The sequence below is a fragment of the Eleutherodactylus coqui genome, chromosome 1 (genome assembly GCF_035609145.1).
Source record: "Eleutherodactylus coqui strain aEleCoq1 chromosome 1, aEleCoq1.hap1, whole genome shotgun sequence".
Classification (NCBI taxonomy): Eukaryota; Metazoa; Chordata; class Amphibia; order Anura; family Eleutherodactylidae; genus Eleutherodactylus; species Eleutherodactylus coqui.
Genome location: NC_089837.1, coordinates 448526332 through 448542229, shown reverse-complemented (window position 1 = coordinate 448542229; position 15898 = coordinate 448526332). Strand labels below are relative to the sequence as shown.

General features: G+C 45.7%; 1 protein-coding gene across 1 annotated transcript; it reads left to right on the top strand.

Annotated features, from left to right (window-relative positions):
• Positions 1-2999: 2999 nt before the first annotated feature.
• Positions 3000-14827, top strand: POMP (proteasome maturation protein). Its single transcript, XM_066583217.1, has 6 exons — positions 3000-3145; positions 5550-5650; positions 6489-6549; positions 9710-9811; positions 12048-12141; positions 14601-14827. Exons 1-6 carry the CDS (start codon positions 3143-3145, stop codon positions 14666-14668), a joined length of 429 nt encoding a protein of 142 aa, XP_066439314.1. The 5' UTR covers positions 3000-3142; the 3' UTR covers positions 14669-14827.
• Positions 14828-15898: the final 1071 nt, after the last annotated feature.

The following is a 15898-nucleotide window of genomic DNA, read 5'->3' as shown; positions in this document are numbered from 1 at the left end:
AATCGAAAATTGGATTGCAAAGGGTTAAACCCAGTAAAACGCAAAACTATAGAAAGGCCGATCCCCACCTGCGTCTGGTCATTCCTCCCAATGCCGTCTGTCCGCTTTGTTTTTGGAGGGAAAAAATAGAATTAAACATTTTGATTTTTTCCCCAATGATTTCAATGCGTTTAAAGAAACGGATTTCTGTCAGTCTGCTTCTGTTCCATTTCTTACCCTCATAAATAGCGCTGCGGACCGCTCCATTCGTTCTGTTAACAAATGGAGACATAATGGAACTGATGCACACGAAAAGCATTCAGATTTTTTTTAAACCCCAAGGGCGAAAAAAATTGGAAATTTTTAATGCCGTTTTTCTGCTCCAAAACAAAGCTAAGGAGGGTCTCACACGGACGGATTCCAATTGTGATCGCTGTCTGCATGGGGGAACTGCAGAAAAACACAGGTATTGACAGACTTTCGATTTTTCCGTTACACTCGAATTGTGTATTCCATGAGCGGAATAAAAATCACAGCATGCTGTATAATGGACAGCCTCCGTTAGGGTCAGTGTAAGCCATGCGACCCGCAGCCCATACACAACTAACATTGTGCGTGGGCTCCGGGTACCTGCGTCATCGCTTAGTGTTGGCGCAGGAAATACAACGGAAAAAAAAATTAATTGTATTGCGCATGACCGCTGGCAAGCGTCTGCAGTCATACGCATTAAAGAAAAATTAGGTACGCAGGGTGACCGGCCGGGGTCACAGACGGAATCTGCTGCAGGCCTCCCACATGCAGAATCAGACCCGTTCGCATGAGCCCGGAATTAGGCCGCTCTCACACAGCCCGCTTTTACCCAGATTAGTACGGCGCTTGAAATGGTAATGATGGTACATCGCGTCCATTCATTTCAATGGGGCTTCGCAGACTTGCGCTCGAATGCGATTTTAGAGCGGTGTCTGCTCTATTTTCATGCGTTTTAGCGCTTTTTATTGCACCTCATCACCTATCACTAAGATGGGGTGCGGTAAAAAATGCTGTCAAACGCTGTAGTATGCATTAGAAAACACTGCGCAAAATTGCGGTAAAATGTTGCGGTTTTGAATGCAGTGTATTGTGAACGCATGAGTGAGAGCGGCCTAAGGCTGCTTTCACACCTGTGCTGGGGATTCCACTTTCCTATTTGGTTCATGGAGCAGGAAAGGGGAATCCCCGTGGCTAAACGGTTCTGCCTCTGGACGAAACCAAGCAGTGCCGGACGGACCCCATTGGCTATAATACGGTCCACCCGCTTTCCACCCAGCTACCCGGATTTTGGAAGGAAGAAAAAACATTGTACCCAGCATTGTTTCTTTTAGTATTTTCAGCCAGATCTACGATGGAACCTCCGGTCGGACGATCCAATGCTGGTGTGAAAGTGCCAATGCAGGTGTGAAATAGCCAACGCAGGTGTGAAATTGCCAACGCAGATGTGAAAGAGCCAACGCAGGTGTGAAAGGGCCAGCGCAGGTGTGAAAGGGCCAGCACAGATGTGAAAGGGCCAGCGCAGGTGTGAAAGGGCCAGCGCAGGTGTGAAAGGGCCAGCGCAGGTGTGAAAGTGCCAACGCAGGTGTGAAAGTGCCAACACATGAAAGCGCCAACGCAGGTGTGAAAGCGCCAACGCAGGTGTGAAAGCGCCAACGCAGGTGTGAAAGCGCCAACGCAGGTGTGACAGCGCCAACACAGGTGTGACAGCGCCAACACAGGTGTGAAAGCACCAACGCAGATGTGAAAGTGCCAACGCAGATGTGAAAGTGCCAACGCAGGTGTGAAAGCGCCAACACAGGTGTGAAAGCGCCAACACAGGTGTGACAGTGCCAGCACACGTGTGAGCGCTGCCTAAATTTGCTATCCTCAAAATTCACTGAAGCACAGAAAAAACTCCATTTTTATCACACAGTGAAAGTCGTTAAAACGCAACAGAAGAGCGGCGGCACAATTGCATTTTTTTCTATTAATCCCAACATAATGTTTTTTTAGGTTTTTCAGTATATTAAATGGTACCATTAAAAAAAAATGCAACTCTGTACCACAAAAACACGCTACAGACATAGCAAGTGCTAACTTGACATTAAACTCATTATGATAAGGCCGGATTCACACGCCCGTATTGGCGCGCACAAGTCGCAGAGAATAGAGCCCATTGATTTAAATGGGTTTGTTCAAATGCGTGAATTCAGCCACGCAAAACAATACGCAGCATGTTCTATTTTCTGCACTTTTGCGCAGAGAAAAAGAACATTTTGAACTCATGAAACTAATTGGCCGTTTCAATGGCTGAAAGCTTTTTTTTTCTACACGCAAATGTGCACAATTTGCAGGTGAAAACAGTGCAGTACAAAATGCAGCAGTGGGCGCAAATACGCAACGCCTATTCTGCAAAAACATGGCGCAAATGCGTGCGCAAAGACCCACACGTTTGTGTGAACTGCAATGCGCCTGTCCTGTTAGCAATTACTACATCACTGAGGAAAAAAATAATACAAATTCTGGTTATTGGAAGGAGGGATGAAAAAGAACAGCAGAAAATGAAAAATGGTGCAGGAGTGACTAGGAAAGTCCCCGATAGATCAAGGGAGCTACAGGCATCAAACTTCTTGTCAGTGATCACAACAACCAGCAGCTGCCAAACTAGAAATAGCTGAGAACAGAGTACAATAGCTTGTATTCAGACACATATTGGGCCTCATTTATCAAAACTGTCTAATACTTAAAATGTTTTCTGTTACCCATAGCAACCAATCAGAGCGCAGCTTTCATATTTTGAATAGCTCTGGTAAAATGAAAGCTGCGTTCTGATTGGTTGCTATGGGCAACAAAGGGAGTTTCAGGTAGATGAGGCCTAGTTACGACAGATCAGGCTTTTTAGCAGTTTCAGACTGCGACGTGACATCATCACATCGCAACCAATCAGCTTACAGTGACGTCTTTGACAAAGGCGAAACAACCTCCGCTCTGTTTAAAAGCGTAGCTCCGCCCCCTCACGCACTATGACGTACAAACGTCAACGTCATCACGCAGCCTCCTGTTTCACGCATACGCGGTAGCGGTGAAGAGTGAGTCTGCGTTCCGGGTGCTGAATGGGAATAAGAGCGGTCTAACCGGAGAGAATCCCGTCGTTATGGTGAGCGCTTTGCGGTAACGGAACGGTGATGTGAGGAGGTGAAGGAGGAAGAAGAAGAGATGGTCTTGTGGCCGCCTTTCACTTTCTGTTTGGCAGACGCTGTAGTGCTGTGTCACCGGCCGGGCACTGAGCGCGCTGTGCTGGTAGTCCGGGTGTTTTGTCCCTCCTTGTGATCCGTAGTGTGGCTGTGACCCGTCCTCGGTCTTTACACTGAACGATTATTGTGCAAATGTGTTCGTTTTAACGAATTTTGAGCTCTAATTGCTTTTTTTTCAGTGTTTCTCCCATCTCCTGGTGCGATGTGCGCGTTTGTGTGTCCCCTATCCACGTCAATGGGGACCTTTGGTGTGCAAAAACAACAGATTCTATTTTATTCTTCATATTTTCTTAGTGCTCTGGTGGGAGCACCTTTTTGGGTTACATTTATGACGTATCCATTTGGTAAGTCCAGATGCACACGACCGGGTTGTATTCCACATGCGTGATCGGCCGTGGCGACCCCTACGTACCTGTCCGCAGTCGTCTTGTCAGCATTGCGGATGTGCCGGCCGGCACACATGCGCAGTACAGGAAGTGCGAAGCCGATGACACGGAATCAGTGACGCTTCCGCGAATCGGACGGCTTCCATTGACCAGAAGGACATGCTGCGATTTATTTATTTTGGGGGGGAGGAGGATCTGACATGTAAGCAGATCATTAAAGGGGTTGTCCCGAGGCAGCAAGTGGGTCTATACACTTCTGTATGGCCATAATAATGCACTTTGTAATATACATTGTGCATTAATTATGAGCCATACAGAAGTTATAAAAAGTTTTTTACTTACCTGCTCCGTTGCTAGCGTCCTCGTCTCCATGGTGCCGACTAATTTTTGGCCTCCGATGGCCAAATTAGCCGCGCTTGCGCAGTCCGGGTCTTCAGCAGTCTTCTATGGAGCCGCTCGTGCCAGAGAGCGGCTCCGTGTAGCTCCGCCCCATCACGTGCCGATTCCAGCCAATCAGGAGGCTGGAATCGGCAGTGGACCGCACAGAAGAGCTGCGGTCCACGAAGACAGAGGATCCCGGCGGCCATCTTCAGCGGTAAGTATAGAAGTCACCGGAGCGCGGGGATTAAGGTAAGCGCTCCGGTAAACTTTCTTTACTTCCCTGCATCGGGGTTGTCTCGCGCCGAACGGGGGGGGGGGGTTGAAAAAAAAAAAAACCCGTTTCGGCGCGGGACAACCCCTTTAAGGCCTTTTTTACCAGAAGGATTATCGGTTCAAACGCGCGAAAGTCAGCGATAATCGTATGGTCCAAACGCAACGAACGGTAAATCGTTTACTTTTCATTCATTTTATGCAGAGCTAAACTCTTCGTTGGCTCATTCAGTTTGAGCAGCGCTCATTCTGTCGGTTTGTCACACAACCAATGAGAATGACTGAACGTTTTTTCCTTTGAATGCACCAATGATGTATCCACCGATAGACAGGCAGCCCAAGCGAAACTTGGACGTCATGCGCTCATTTAAACGGACCTTTAGGCCTCTTTCACACAAGCATCAGTTTATCGCTCAGATAGCCGTGCTAAAACAAGGCGGCTATCGGAGTGTTAAATCAAGTGAAGGAATAGCCGCTGTAAACACATTGCGGCTACTGTTGGCGTATGCCGCGCGGCTCCCATAGACTCCTTGTTGTGCTGTCAAAAGGTAGGACTTGTCCTATCTTTTAATGACGAGATCTCAGCTTTAAAAAAACCCTGTGCCTATTGCGCTATATTTTGCCGGGAGAGTTTAGGAAACCATTGGTTCTTGTAGACACGGTTTTTTGATGTGCCTCCTCTGCGTCAAAATGCCGCTCTTGTGAAAGAGGCCGTATGGTGCGTTCACACATAGTGCGTGAAGGGGGCTTGGCTGGTTGGTGGATCACATGCCAGCCTGGTGAAAGCTGCCACGTACTGCAGTCCATTAAGCTCTAACATGGATTGCAGTATATTGTAAAAGCAATCAAGTGATCCCATGTTCAAGTCCCCTATGACATATTACCTGGTGCCCTTCTCTGTAGCTGTACTACCGTGGATCATCCAGTTACTTGGGCCCTTCTGCGGTCTTCCAAGCTGGCCATTAATGACCGTTGCATGCTATACACTGCTGGTGCATCTGTAGATCAAGAGGCTACAAATGGGCAATCCTGCTTGCATGAGCTGGGTTGGCCAATCTGAGAGCAGTGCCCATCGGGTAGTGGCAGGAGCACTGTGGCCATCTTGCAAGGCCACAAAGGGTGGACACCATGGGCAGATGTTGTCTCCAGGACCGGAGGGTCACCCTCACTGGCTCTGATCTCACTATTGGCACAGAGCTTACACCTGAAAGAAGCTTTATGTCCTATGTTATGTGATCATGAGGTTATAGAAGCCATGTTTGTGTTCCAGAATACCAAGGCCCTTTCTTCACAACTGAAGGACAGCATCCCGATCGCTGAGCTCTCTACACAGTACGGCGGATATGGACTTCAGGATACCCTCCGAACGGGGTAAGTCAACCTGACGATACTTGCCGTAAGAGGGTAGAGGACCAATGATGATGATCGTGAACGTTCACGTAGCACTTGGATCTTCTCTCCGGATGGCAGAATATAAGGTGTATTCTTTGTATGGATCTCCTGACATTACGTTTAAGCCTTTCATCGGAGGTATACGTCAGCAGGATTTCCGTACATGTACCTTCAGTGGAAGTATGTCACATATGCCATTAAGGCAAGCATCGCATGGAGGACTCCGTTGTAAATAGTATACCAACAGAACACTCTTTAGTATATGCCAGGTCAATGGGGCGGTATGTATAGAGTCAGCATCTGTACTGGGAGCTTTTTTGGCGTACATGTCAAACTTGCAGGTAAAATATGTGAGCAGACTGTAATATAATGATTGTTTTGAGTCCTTCCTACGGTATGTCCCCGTCTGCTGGTGACATACAGTGGTGTTAGACCACAGTAAAGGCTCATCCTTGGTGACATAACGTCACACGACTGTCGTCAACCGCTGCGGCAGAACGTTACGTCACTATGGATGATGTCACTTAGTTGTAACACAGGGTCATTGGATACAGTCAGTGGAGGACTGCTGAAAATATCAAGGGTTATAGTCGATCATGGCGAAAACGCTGCAGAATTTTCACAGTGCAGTCGGCCGTGAAAAATCTACACTATTTTCCAGTACAAGTATTGTGAATGCAAGCAATCTCACCCATGTGCTGCATAGACTGACCCGCACACTGCAGATTGTAAACCTGCTGCTTGTCAATTTATGTGGGGGTGAATCCACATCAAAAACCGCACCACACGGTTCATGTTGTTGCTTTCTCTTTTGTAGATTTACTAGTGTGCAAAGTGATCTCCTACCAAGTCATCCACTAGAACTTGCTGAGAAAAATGTAAGTATCAGCCAGAAGACAGAAGGGCATCACAAGGAGTGTTCAGCAGAGGCAAACCCACTATTATAGGGTCAGCTCTCTGTTTGTACAGTAGATCAGGGGGAGATGGGAATATACTGTATTGCATAGTGTGACAACAGCATATGGCGTCTGGGGAGGCTCTAAACAGCTTATTATGGAAATATTTTCTCTGGACATAATGTAGCCTCTTATAGATCGCACTTTAGTGGTCTTTTTTTTTTTTTTTTCCTGTACGGCTACATGCACATGGGTGATTAAAAAGTTGCACCTGCTATTCTTGGGCATAACTCGCATCGGGCAGCACCCTGATATACTAAACACTGTACATTAAAAACTAGGCAAAAATAGGATATGCTGCGTTGTTGTTGGTGTGTGTGGTTTTTTTGGGGGGGTTTTTTTGGTTTTTTTTTCCCTTTGCCCATCAACCACAGTTAGGCCACCTGCAGATGGCCGGGACGGATCCCGCTACGAGAATTCTTGCAGTGGGACCAGACCTGAGCCCCTGCAGGAACAAGCGTGGTACTCGCCTCTCCCACGGCTCCGGCTCTTTGATGTGCCGGCGCAGAGCGAGCCAGCAGCCGGGAAATTACATTTCTGTGCGGAGCTCTGCGAGCCCCACACAGAAATAGCACATGCCGCGATTTGTTTTCCCACAAGTGATTTCGTGCGACAAATCGCAACCGTCTGCATAGGCTTGCATTTTCTAATGCAATCCTATGGCAGTGACCACAAACGGAAATTCTGCGGGGAAAACCCACCGTGGAATTTCCGCCCGTGTGCAGGGGGCCTATGACTAAAAATAGTCATGTGTACACACTAGAGATGAGCGAACCTACTCGGCCACGCCCCTTTTTCACCAGAGCGCCGCGATTTTTGAGTACTTCCGTACTCGGGCGAAAAGATTCGGGGGGCGCCGTGGGTGAGTGGGGGGGTTGCAGCGGGGAGTGGGGGGGGGGGACACAGATAGAGGGCTGCCCCCCCCCCCCCCGAATCTTTTCACCCGAGTACGGAAGTACTCGAAAATCGCGGTGCTCGATCGAGTAATTACTCGAAACGAGTATATTCGCTCATCTCTAGTACACACCCATTCAAATGAATGGTGCTATATCCTTCAAATTTTTTTTTTCTTTGTCCAATAATCGGACGGAAAAATTGTGCATGTAAAAAGAGGGGGGGGGGGGAATTCTGTAAAAATTTGACACAAAAAACCTTTGTATGGCTTCCTGTAAAAAATCGGAGATGTGCAGGTATTACATAGCGAAGACGGTGCATAGAATATACACAGTTAATAGCACTGTCACACCCTGCTCCAGGAATTGTATTAGGTAAATTGGTACTTGTAATTCTGCAGCATCTGCGTGACGTTTAACCAGTTTAGGACCAGCCACAGTAAATTTATGGCGGCTGGTCCTGGGCTTAAAACCCGCCGTATGTAAAATTACAGCGGTGCTTTAAAGGGGTTGTCCCGCAAAATAAAGTAGAGTTAAACACTTCTGTATGGCCATATACATGCACTTTGTAATATACATTGTGCATTAAATATTGGCCATACAGAAGTTATTTACTTACCTACAGGGGGTCCCCCCCCCCCCCCGTGCTGGCGTCCCCATCGCCATGACGCTGACCGAATCCTTCTCCTGGCTCGATTAGACGCGCTTGCGCAGTCTGCCTCTTCTGTCCCGTTGAAGGGGCCGCTCCAGCGTGCTCGTGCCGCACAGGTCGTCTGTAGAGGGGGAGGGGGGGGTCATGTGACCTCCCAGGATTCCCTGCTACTGGAGAGCTGGAGGGTCAAACTAGACCCTGGTAGCTCTGCAAGTGACTAATGTCACTACAGGATTGCTTTCCCCTGTAACTGGGGCCCCTAAGGATGCCCCAGCTACAGTGGGAAAGTGTCAAATAAAGAAAAAAAGAAGTGAATGTCCCCCAGAGGTCTTACATGACATCATAGGGGACATAGCTAGTAAAAAACACAATTGCATAAATAAGTAAATTCCAGAATAAAACAATCTATACATAAGAAAGAAAATAACCCAAAACCGACACCAACCAAAAACGTTGCTATAAGCGCCCTGTAAACCATAACATACATATTATATAGCAAAGCGTCCGAAACAAATAGAGGAACCCGTTCCCATACTTTATTTTAGTGTAAATATAAAAATGATTAAAAAAAAACTATAAATGTTAACTTTTTTTTAGCTTTTTACCCCCAATAAAACAAAAAAAAAGGCAGTGAAAAAGATATTTTAAAAAATCGCTTGTTTCTTACCATATTCAGAGCCACTAGCTCTGCGGTTGGCACTGGAGTCCTGGTTTCAGATCTGACCAAGAATGACCTCTGCATGAAATTTCTATGTTTTCCCTGTCTCTTTTTTTTTTTTTTTGTGTGGATTTTCATTGGGTTCTAAAATTTAAGCTAACATCCATTCTGGCCAATTTCCAATATTCGTCTCCTTTCTTGTAGCCGAACAATGAGAATACCAGAACTATCTAATCCAGCACTTGAGTGATCTGAGGCATGCTTGATGGACCCCATTGCTTACCACAATTTTCCCAGATTGCTCAATTTCATCCAGAACTTTGTGCCATATCTGCACCATAGACTCCGAAAGGAACCACTGATGCTGATGTGAGTGTAGCCTACAGGCTCACTTGCACGGGCGTATGTGTCCCACATATTACGCAGTGCTAAAAGCCCATTGGCTTCTATTAGGCCACTCACATCTGCGTGTTTTTTTTTTCTTCCTTTGTGCATGTTTAAAAAAAAAAAAAAGCAGCACGTCTTGTTTTGGTGTTTATTATGCACCAGTATATGGTATGAGGACTTAACGGAAGCAACTAATATGCGTATTTTACACACCTGTGTTCGTTTTAGTGAGCCCTTGCGTGTACACTCCAAAACATACTGCTAGGTTAACTGGCTTTCTCAGTTCTAGCATGTATGTGCCTGAAATAGGGAAAGTAGATTGCGATCCCCACTGGGGATGTCATCGGTGTGTACGACGTTACGGAGTATCTCTAGGCTAAGTAAGCAGCATAAATAATAGTAGGTTTCGTAATGCAATACAAGCCCCCCTCGTACTGCCTTGTTATAGTTCTTATCTCGCAGACATTACTAATACATTTGGTCTCTTTATAGTTTCAGATAAACCAGGAGAAAGTAAGTTTCTCTACTCTAAGAAACATCCAAGGCTTGCATGCTCCTCTGAAGCTGCAAATGGAGTATAGAGCAGCTAAACAGGTATGTTTGTATATAGAGATATAGATGTCGGATGCTTGTAGAAAAAGCTTGTCATGATGCTTGGTGTAAGGAGCATTTGTGTGTTTACTAGAGATGAGCGAGCGTACTCGGAAAAGCACTACTCGCTCGAGTAATTTGCTTTATCCGAGTATCGCTGTGCTCATCCCTGAAGATTCGGGTGCCGCTGCGGCTGACAGGTGAGTCGCAGCGGGGAGCAGGGGATAGCGGGCGGGAGAGAGGGAGAGAAAGATCTTACCTCCGTTCCTCCCCGCTCTCCCCTGCAGCTCCCCGCTCCGTGCCGGCACCCAAATCTTCAGGAACGAGCACAGCGATACTCGGATAAAGCAGATTACGCGAGCGAGTAGTGCTTTTCTGAGTACGCTCGCTCATCTCTAGTGTTTACCAAGGAAGATAATCAGATCTCGTGTAGGAAGCCTGGGCCCCTAGGAGAAATCCAAATCACACCAGTCTGTTGCAGTATCAAATGATTTCTAATTTATTCCAAGTTGCATGTGGTTTATATATCCTAAATGACATCACAGGAAAAGTAGATGCCTCCCTAGACTAATTAAAATACATGATAGGGTACAACTTAAACATTTAACATAAGTTACACTTTTTAAGGTGTAACTATAATATACAATGAAACCCGTATGACTTCAGTGAAAAGGAGTGCAAGGGAGGGTCTTGTACTACTCACTGGTATATAGACACGGTTTCGTTCAACCCCTTCTCTATATACTAGCAGCATGCTGTATCTTCCTAGTCTACAATCTAATAGCAAAAACAATTAACTGATACATTGATCTACTATTTTCTTAACACTTGGAATTCGTGCAGCACCTGCTATCCTTTTTTAAGTGTGACTCCTGTTTTTAGTCACTGACTGCAAGCAGAGTTCTGACCCCTAATGCTCCAGGGCGAACTGTTACATCATGGAGGTTCGGGGTTTTTATCGAGCGGGATTGAGAGCTGATTGCACTCCATACAATGTGGGTGCTGGCTATTTTTTCACAGCTGACACTAGCCAGCAACTGTTGCGATCAGCGCTTATGCATATAGCTTTTAACCCTTTAAGTGTCCTGATCAGAGTTTGAGAGAAGTTTTCTCTCCAATGGTGGTTGGTTTAATATACTATAGATCACAGAAATAACTCCTCTTTGTAACGGATTTTGTGCATAAATGGATTCTTACAAAGTAAGGTTTGGGAGTGAAGGCGGAGGAGATGAGTGGGGAAAGTGACTTGGTTGACTCTTATATGCTCCTTTTTGGGTGGGTTATATTTGGTGATGGATTGTTGTAAAGTATGCAGCTTTGATGTAACATTAAATTGGCGCACGCTAGTTAGCTGATTAGTGCTCCACCAGGTAAAGAAGAGAACTCTAGGCTCGAAGGGAATTTTTTTTTTTTGTTTTAATGTTGAGGATCATACAAAGCATAGGGGACAACCTAGAGGATAGTCTTCCCAAAAGAAGGAAACGGTATGTAAGTTGGCTCAATGAAAACAGACCTGCGGCCAAGGGCTCAAAAGTCCATATCAGGAAAGCGAAGGAGTGCAGGGCAATTAGTTTTTTTTCAAGCACCCGCCTTGTACGTAGCAGCCTTCACTCCCAGGCCTGCTCTGCAAAACCGCGCCAGCAGAGGGTGTACACGAACGCCCTTCAGCATTGAGAGATTGAGGCCCACAATAGCGGTGTCCTCACGTGGTTAAAGTATATTGTAAAGTGACATGATCTTTGATTATGCGACGAGTAAAGCTGACAAATCTATATAAGTTGGTACTAAGATAAGAGTCATGCGGGCACTGCCACTTGTGCTGACTGGCAGCAGTATTGTGATCAAACAATGCAGTTTTTCGCTGCTGACTTTTATGGGTGAAAAAAAAAATTGAAAGCGCCTGCGTGAAAATGTAAATAGTCGGATGCAGATGACATAGCTGCTGCTGATGAGATTCCGTGTGATGGAGGGCTGTGATGTAGAAACGGCTCCCTGAGCAGATGTAGTAAGGTCATTTTTAGGGATTAGAGATCTATCACTCATCTCTTCTCTCCTCATCTGGAGTGATAACTATTCATTTCTACAGAATGAAATGAACGACCTGTGATGTCTTATTATGTAGGAGCCGTCTTGGCTGTAGATTGTAATACGGCTCATCTGTCTTTACATCCTAATTTCCCTCCTTAATACTTGTTGGATGCTTTGATTGTGATTGATCGTTCTCTTTTGTGTCTGCCAGATTCAGCGCCTTCCGTTCTTGCAGAGCTCTAACATCGCTCTGGACACCTTGAGAGGGAACGATGAGTCTATCAGCTTTGAAGATATTCTCAGTGGTAAGTCTTTTTTCATTATGTGCCAATACTGTTCCGGCTCTCTTCACACCCAGGTTGTGGCTGCTGATTAGAATGACACATAGTCGAATCTGTAATATAACGGATCCCGTCGGTACCCAACAGACTACATAGGCTTACAGTGGCATCCATTGGGGTCTGCCGAGGTGTGGAAAAATGTCACTTTCTGCCCAATATGTCGGAATCTGTAGCAGAGGATCCAACTGGTAACAAGGAGTTACATTCTGCTGCCGTTGTGTTAAAGGGAACCTGCCAGGTACTTGATGCCGTGCTCACTGCAGGCAGCAGATTATAGTGACAGGCATGCTGATGCCAGCGGTGTCACTTATAAGGTAATGTGCAGGGATTTTGGAGAACTTACTCGTCTATGCAGCCCCCAGCAAGAGTTGTTTAGATTATCCCTGAGGACCTGGTAGCCCCGCTAATACTCTGTGATTGACCGTTTTCTCAGCATGCAATGTAATAGCTAGAAGACTGTCAATCGGGACTGGTGGGCGGGGCTATTAGGTCCTCATTATTAATCTGGACTCAACTCGTTGAGAGCTGCAGAAACAAGCTGTAAGTTCTCCAAAATCCTTGCACATTACCCCATATGTGACACCACTGGCATCAGCATGCCTGTCACTATAATGTGCTGCCTGAGAACAGCATAAAGTAGCTGACAGGTTTCCCTTTAACTATTTCCATCTTGTGCGTGCCAAACTTTCTTTTTTTTTTTATGCAGTGTATATACTTGAAATATACCCATTCAATTAGAATATGTTGGATAAGTCCTGATCTGTGGAAGTAATCCTCTTAGAAGCAGTACAAACACATCGGCATTTCTATCTCCATTTTTCATGTTCTTTACTCCCTTTCTTTACAAGCGGGGGTTATTTGGGTGCCAGACAACTGGCAAGTGTCATAACATGGGGTGTGCCAGGATTAAGTGTTACCCCTTTCCGTGGGATAAGGGGATAACTTTCAGATCCATGGGGAGGTCTGACTACTGAAACCCACACTTATTAACCCATTCCCGCTGTAGGACGTAAGTTTACGTCCTGGCAGCAGGGTACTTCCCGCAACAGGACGTAAACTTACGTCCTGGAGATATCACATATGATCCCGCAGCGGGAGCCGGCTGTCAGTCACAGCCGACGTCCCGCTGCAACAGCGGGGGGGGCATCGGAGATGCGCCCCCCGCTGTTAACCCCTTCCCTGCCACGGTCTAAGTAGATCGCGGCAGGGAAAGAGTTCACAGAGGGAGCGCGCTCCCTCTGTCTCCGGCCGGCTCTCGCGATGTTATCGCGAGAGCCCGGCCTGTCGCCATGGTAACAGGACGCCAGACACTGGCGTCCTGTATTACCAGTGCCTGAGATTGCTGTATAAGCGATAAGGCATGGCAGAGCAGTAGCTCTGCCATGCCTTATGACAGCGATCATCAGGGCAGTGGTTAAAGTCCCTTAGAGGGACACAAATGTTGTAAAAAAAAACCAAAGATTAAAAAAAGAGTAAAAAAAACATTAGCATAAAAAAAAAATAATAAAACCCCACATATTTGGTATTGTCACGTCCGTAACAACACGTACAATAAGTTGCACATGCTTTTGACTGTGCACGGAAAAAACGCAAAAAAAAAAAAAGCTAAACGGAGGCAAAATGCTATTAGCATTTTGCCTCACTAAAAACGCAATAAAAGTGATCAAAAAAGCCGTATGTACCCCGAAATGGTACCAGTAAAAACTACAGCTCGTCTCGCAAAAAATAAGCCCTCATAGAGCTCCGTACATCAAAAAATAAAAGTTACAGGACTTTGAATGCAGCGATTTAGAAAAAAAGCTTTCCAAAAAAAGGGTTTTTATTGCAGAAAAGTGGAAAAAACTAAAAAAAATAAGAATTTTGGTATCGTTGTAACCGTACCGACACGCAGAAAAAATGGAATGTCTCATTTATGCTGCATGATTAACGCTGTAAAAAAAAACACATCTATGGCAGAATTGATGCGTTTTCTCTCCCTGCTATCATAAAAAAAAAGAAAGTTTTACAATATAGTTAATGTACCCAAAAATGACGCCAATAAAAACTACAGTTCGCCACGCAAAAAACAAGCCCATATATGACCGCGTCGACGGAAAAATAAAGTTATGGCTTTTGATAAACAGAAGAAAATCCGCCAAAAATTGCTGCGTCCTTAAGCCCAAAATAGGCCATGTCATGAAGGGGTTAAAAGCTGAGCACAGCCTGCAGGAAACAAAGTAGGAGGGCGGCTCAGTTCACTGGAACTTTGTTGTGGCGACCCGTGGAGGTGACCGCAGCTGCACCTCTGCCGGTCTGATATCCTAGAGATATAATCTATAATTCTTGCGTCTGTCGTTATGAGGCTCCCGGACCTTCTGCCTTTTAGTTCCCCCTGTAGGATGGACCATGTCTTCACCTCACCAACCTCCATTTGTGTTTTGCAGATCCTGCTCAGTGTGAGATGATGGGAGAGCCGCACATGATGATGGAACACAAATTGGGCTTGTTATAATTAATGATTTCAGCTACTTGAATAAAATGTTCAGATTCTTTTGTAAAAGTCTGATGATTGTTGTGTAAGGTTTTATTTTCCGCTGTATAACAAGTTGTCACTTTTTAGCCATTGTGTGAATTGCTGACATAAGCACAGATAAAGCTGATCCCAAAAGAAGTTGGTCTCTTATTGTATCGACTGAAAATACAGATCTAATTGCAGATGGTCAATCTGATATTTTGGCCTTACCTGATGCAGATATCAATGTCTGATGGTTCACACTATCCCACCCATGTCTTCTGCTAGTTAGTCCCCCACATTCTGGTCACTCATCAGTTCGTCACAAGGTAAGCACAATGGATAGGACTGCAGGAAAATTCCACACAACTGTATTCATATATTGATGTCATAGATGAGGGGTCCCGCCTTGTACTTCTCTATGAGACACAGGGAAGAACTGCCAGTAACCAATTACTTTATGGACTTGCACTGTCCATGTATGGATTCTGTAACACTACATCTTCCCTGCAGTAGTAGCATCATCTTTCAGAGAAATCCCTTGTTTGCCCTGGGTCTCAGGAGCCGGACATGGTGTACTAGTTAGTGTAGTAGCGCTCATAGTAAAGTATTATAATCAGGAAACTTTTTAAAGGGGTTTACTGGACCTAAACTAATGGTGAGCTATCCTTGGGATAGCGGATTGCGGGAGACAACAGCTCAGGATCAGCTGATTGAGGGGGCAGCGGTACTAGGGTGAGCGCTCATCAGTCACACGGCCTGAGAGCAGCTCAGTTCATTCAAGTAAATGGGATTGAGCTGTATTACCAGACACAGCCGCTGTCCAGCTTGATCTATTCCTCTGCTTTAAAAGTCCCCATAGAAGTCAATGGGGATACTGAAATGCATACGAGAGACACTAGATTATGTATGAAACGGTGTACTATCTTGGTGTGTGTGTGTGTGCACATGTAATACTCGCCAAGCTGTGCTTCCCCCACCACCACCACTACACACACCTCTTGCACATATAATATACGCAGTGCATCTGCATGGCAACATGGCCGCCTGTGTGATATTGGTAGTGTATTATTCCCGAAATTACCATACACTCGTGTGAGAAAGCTGCTGGGTGCATTTTTTTTATAATGCTGTAAAAAAAAATCTATTTTCCTTTTTCTAACATACATTGTTGCAGGTGAGCACGCTGGCATAGTGTTGGCGCAGGACTGGGTAGTCTTGATAGGAGTC

Bases quoted from the DNA above. Each gene is read 5' to 3' on its own strand.
- POMP (XM_066583217.1), top strand. The intron at 5,651-6,488 runs GTAAGTCAACCT...TCTCTTTTGTAG, and splicing joins CAGGATACCCTCCGAACGGG to ATTTACTAGTGTGCAAAGTG. The intron at 9,812-12,047 runs GTATGTTTGTAT...TGTGTCTGCCAG, and splicing joins AGTATAGAGCAGCTAAACAG to ATTCAGCGCCTTCCGTTCTT.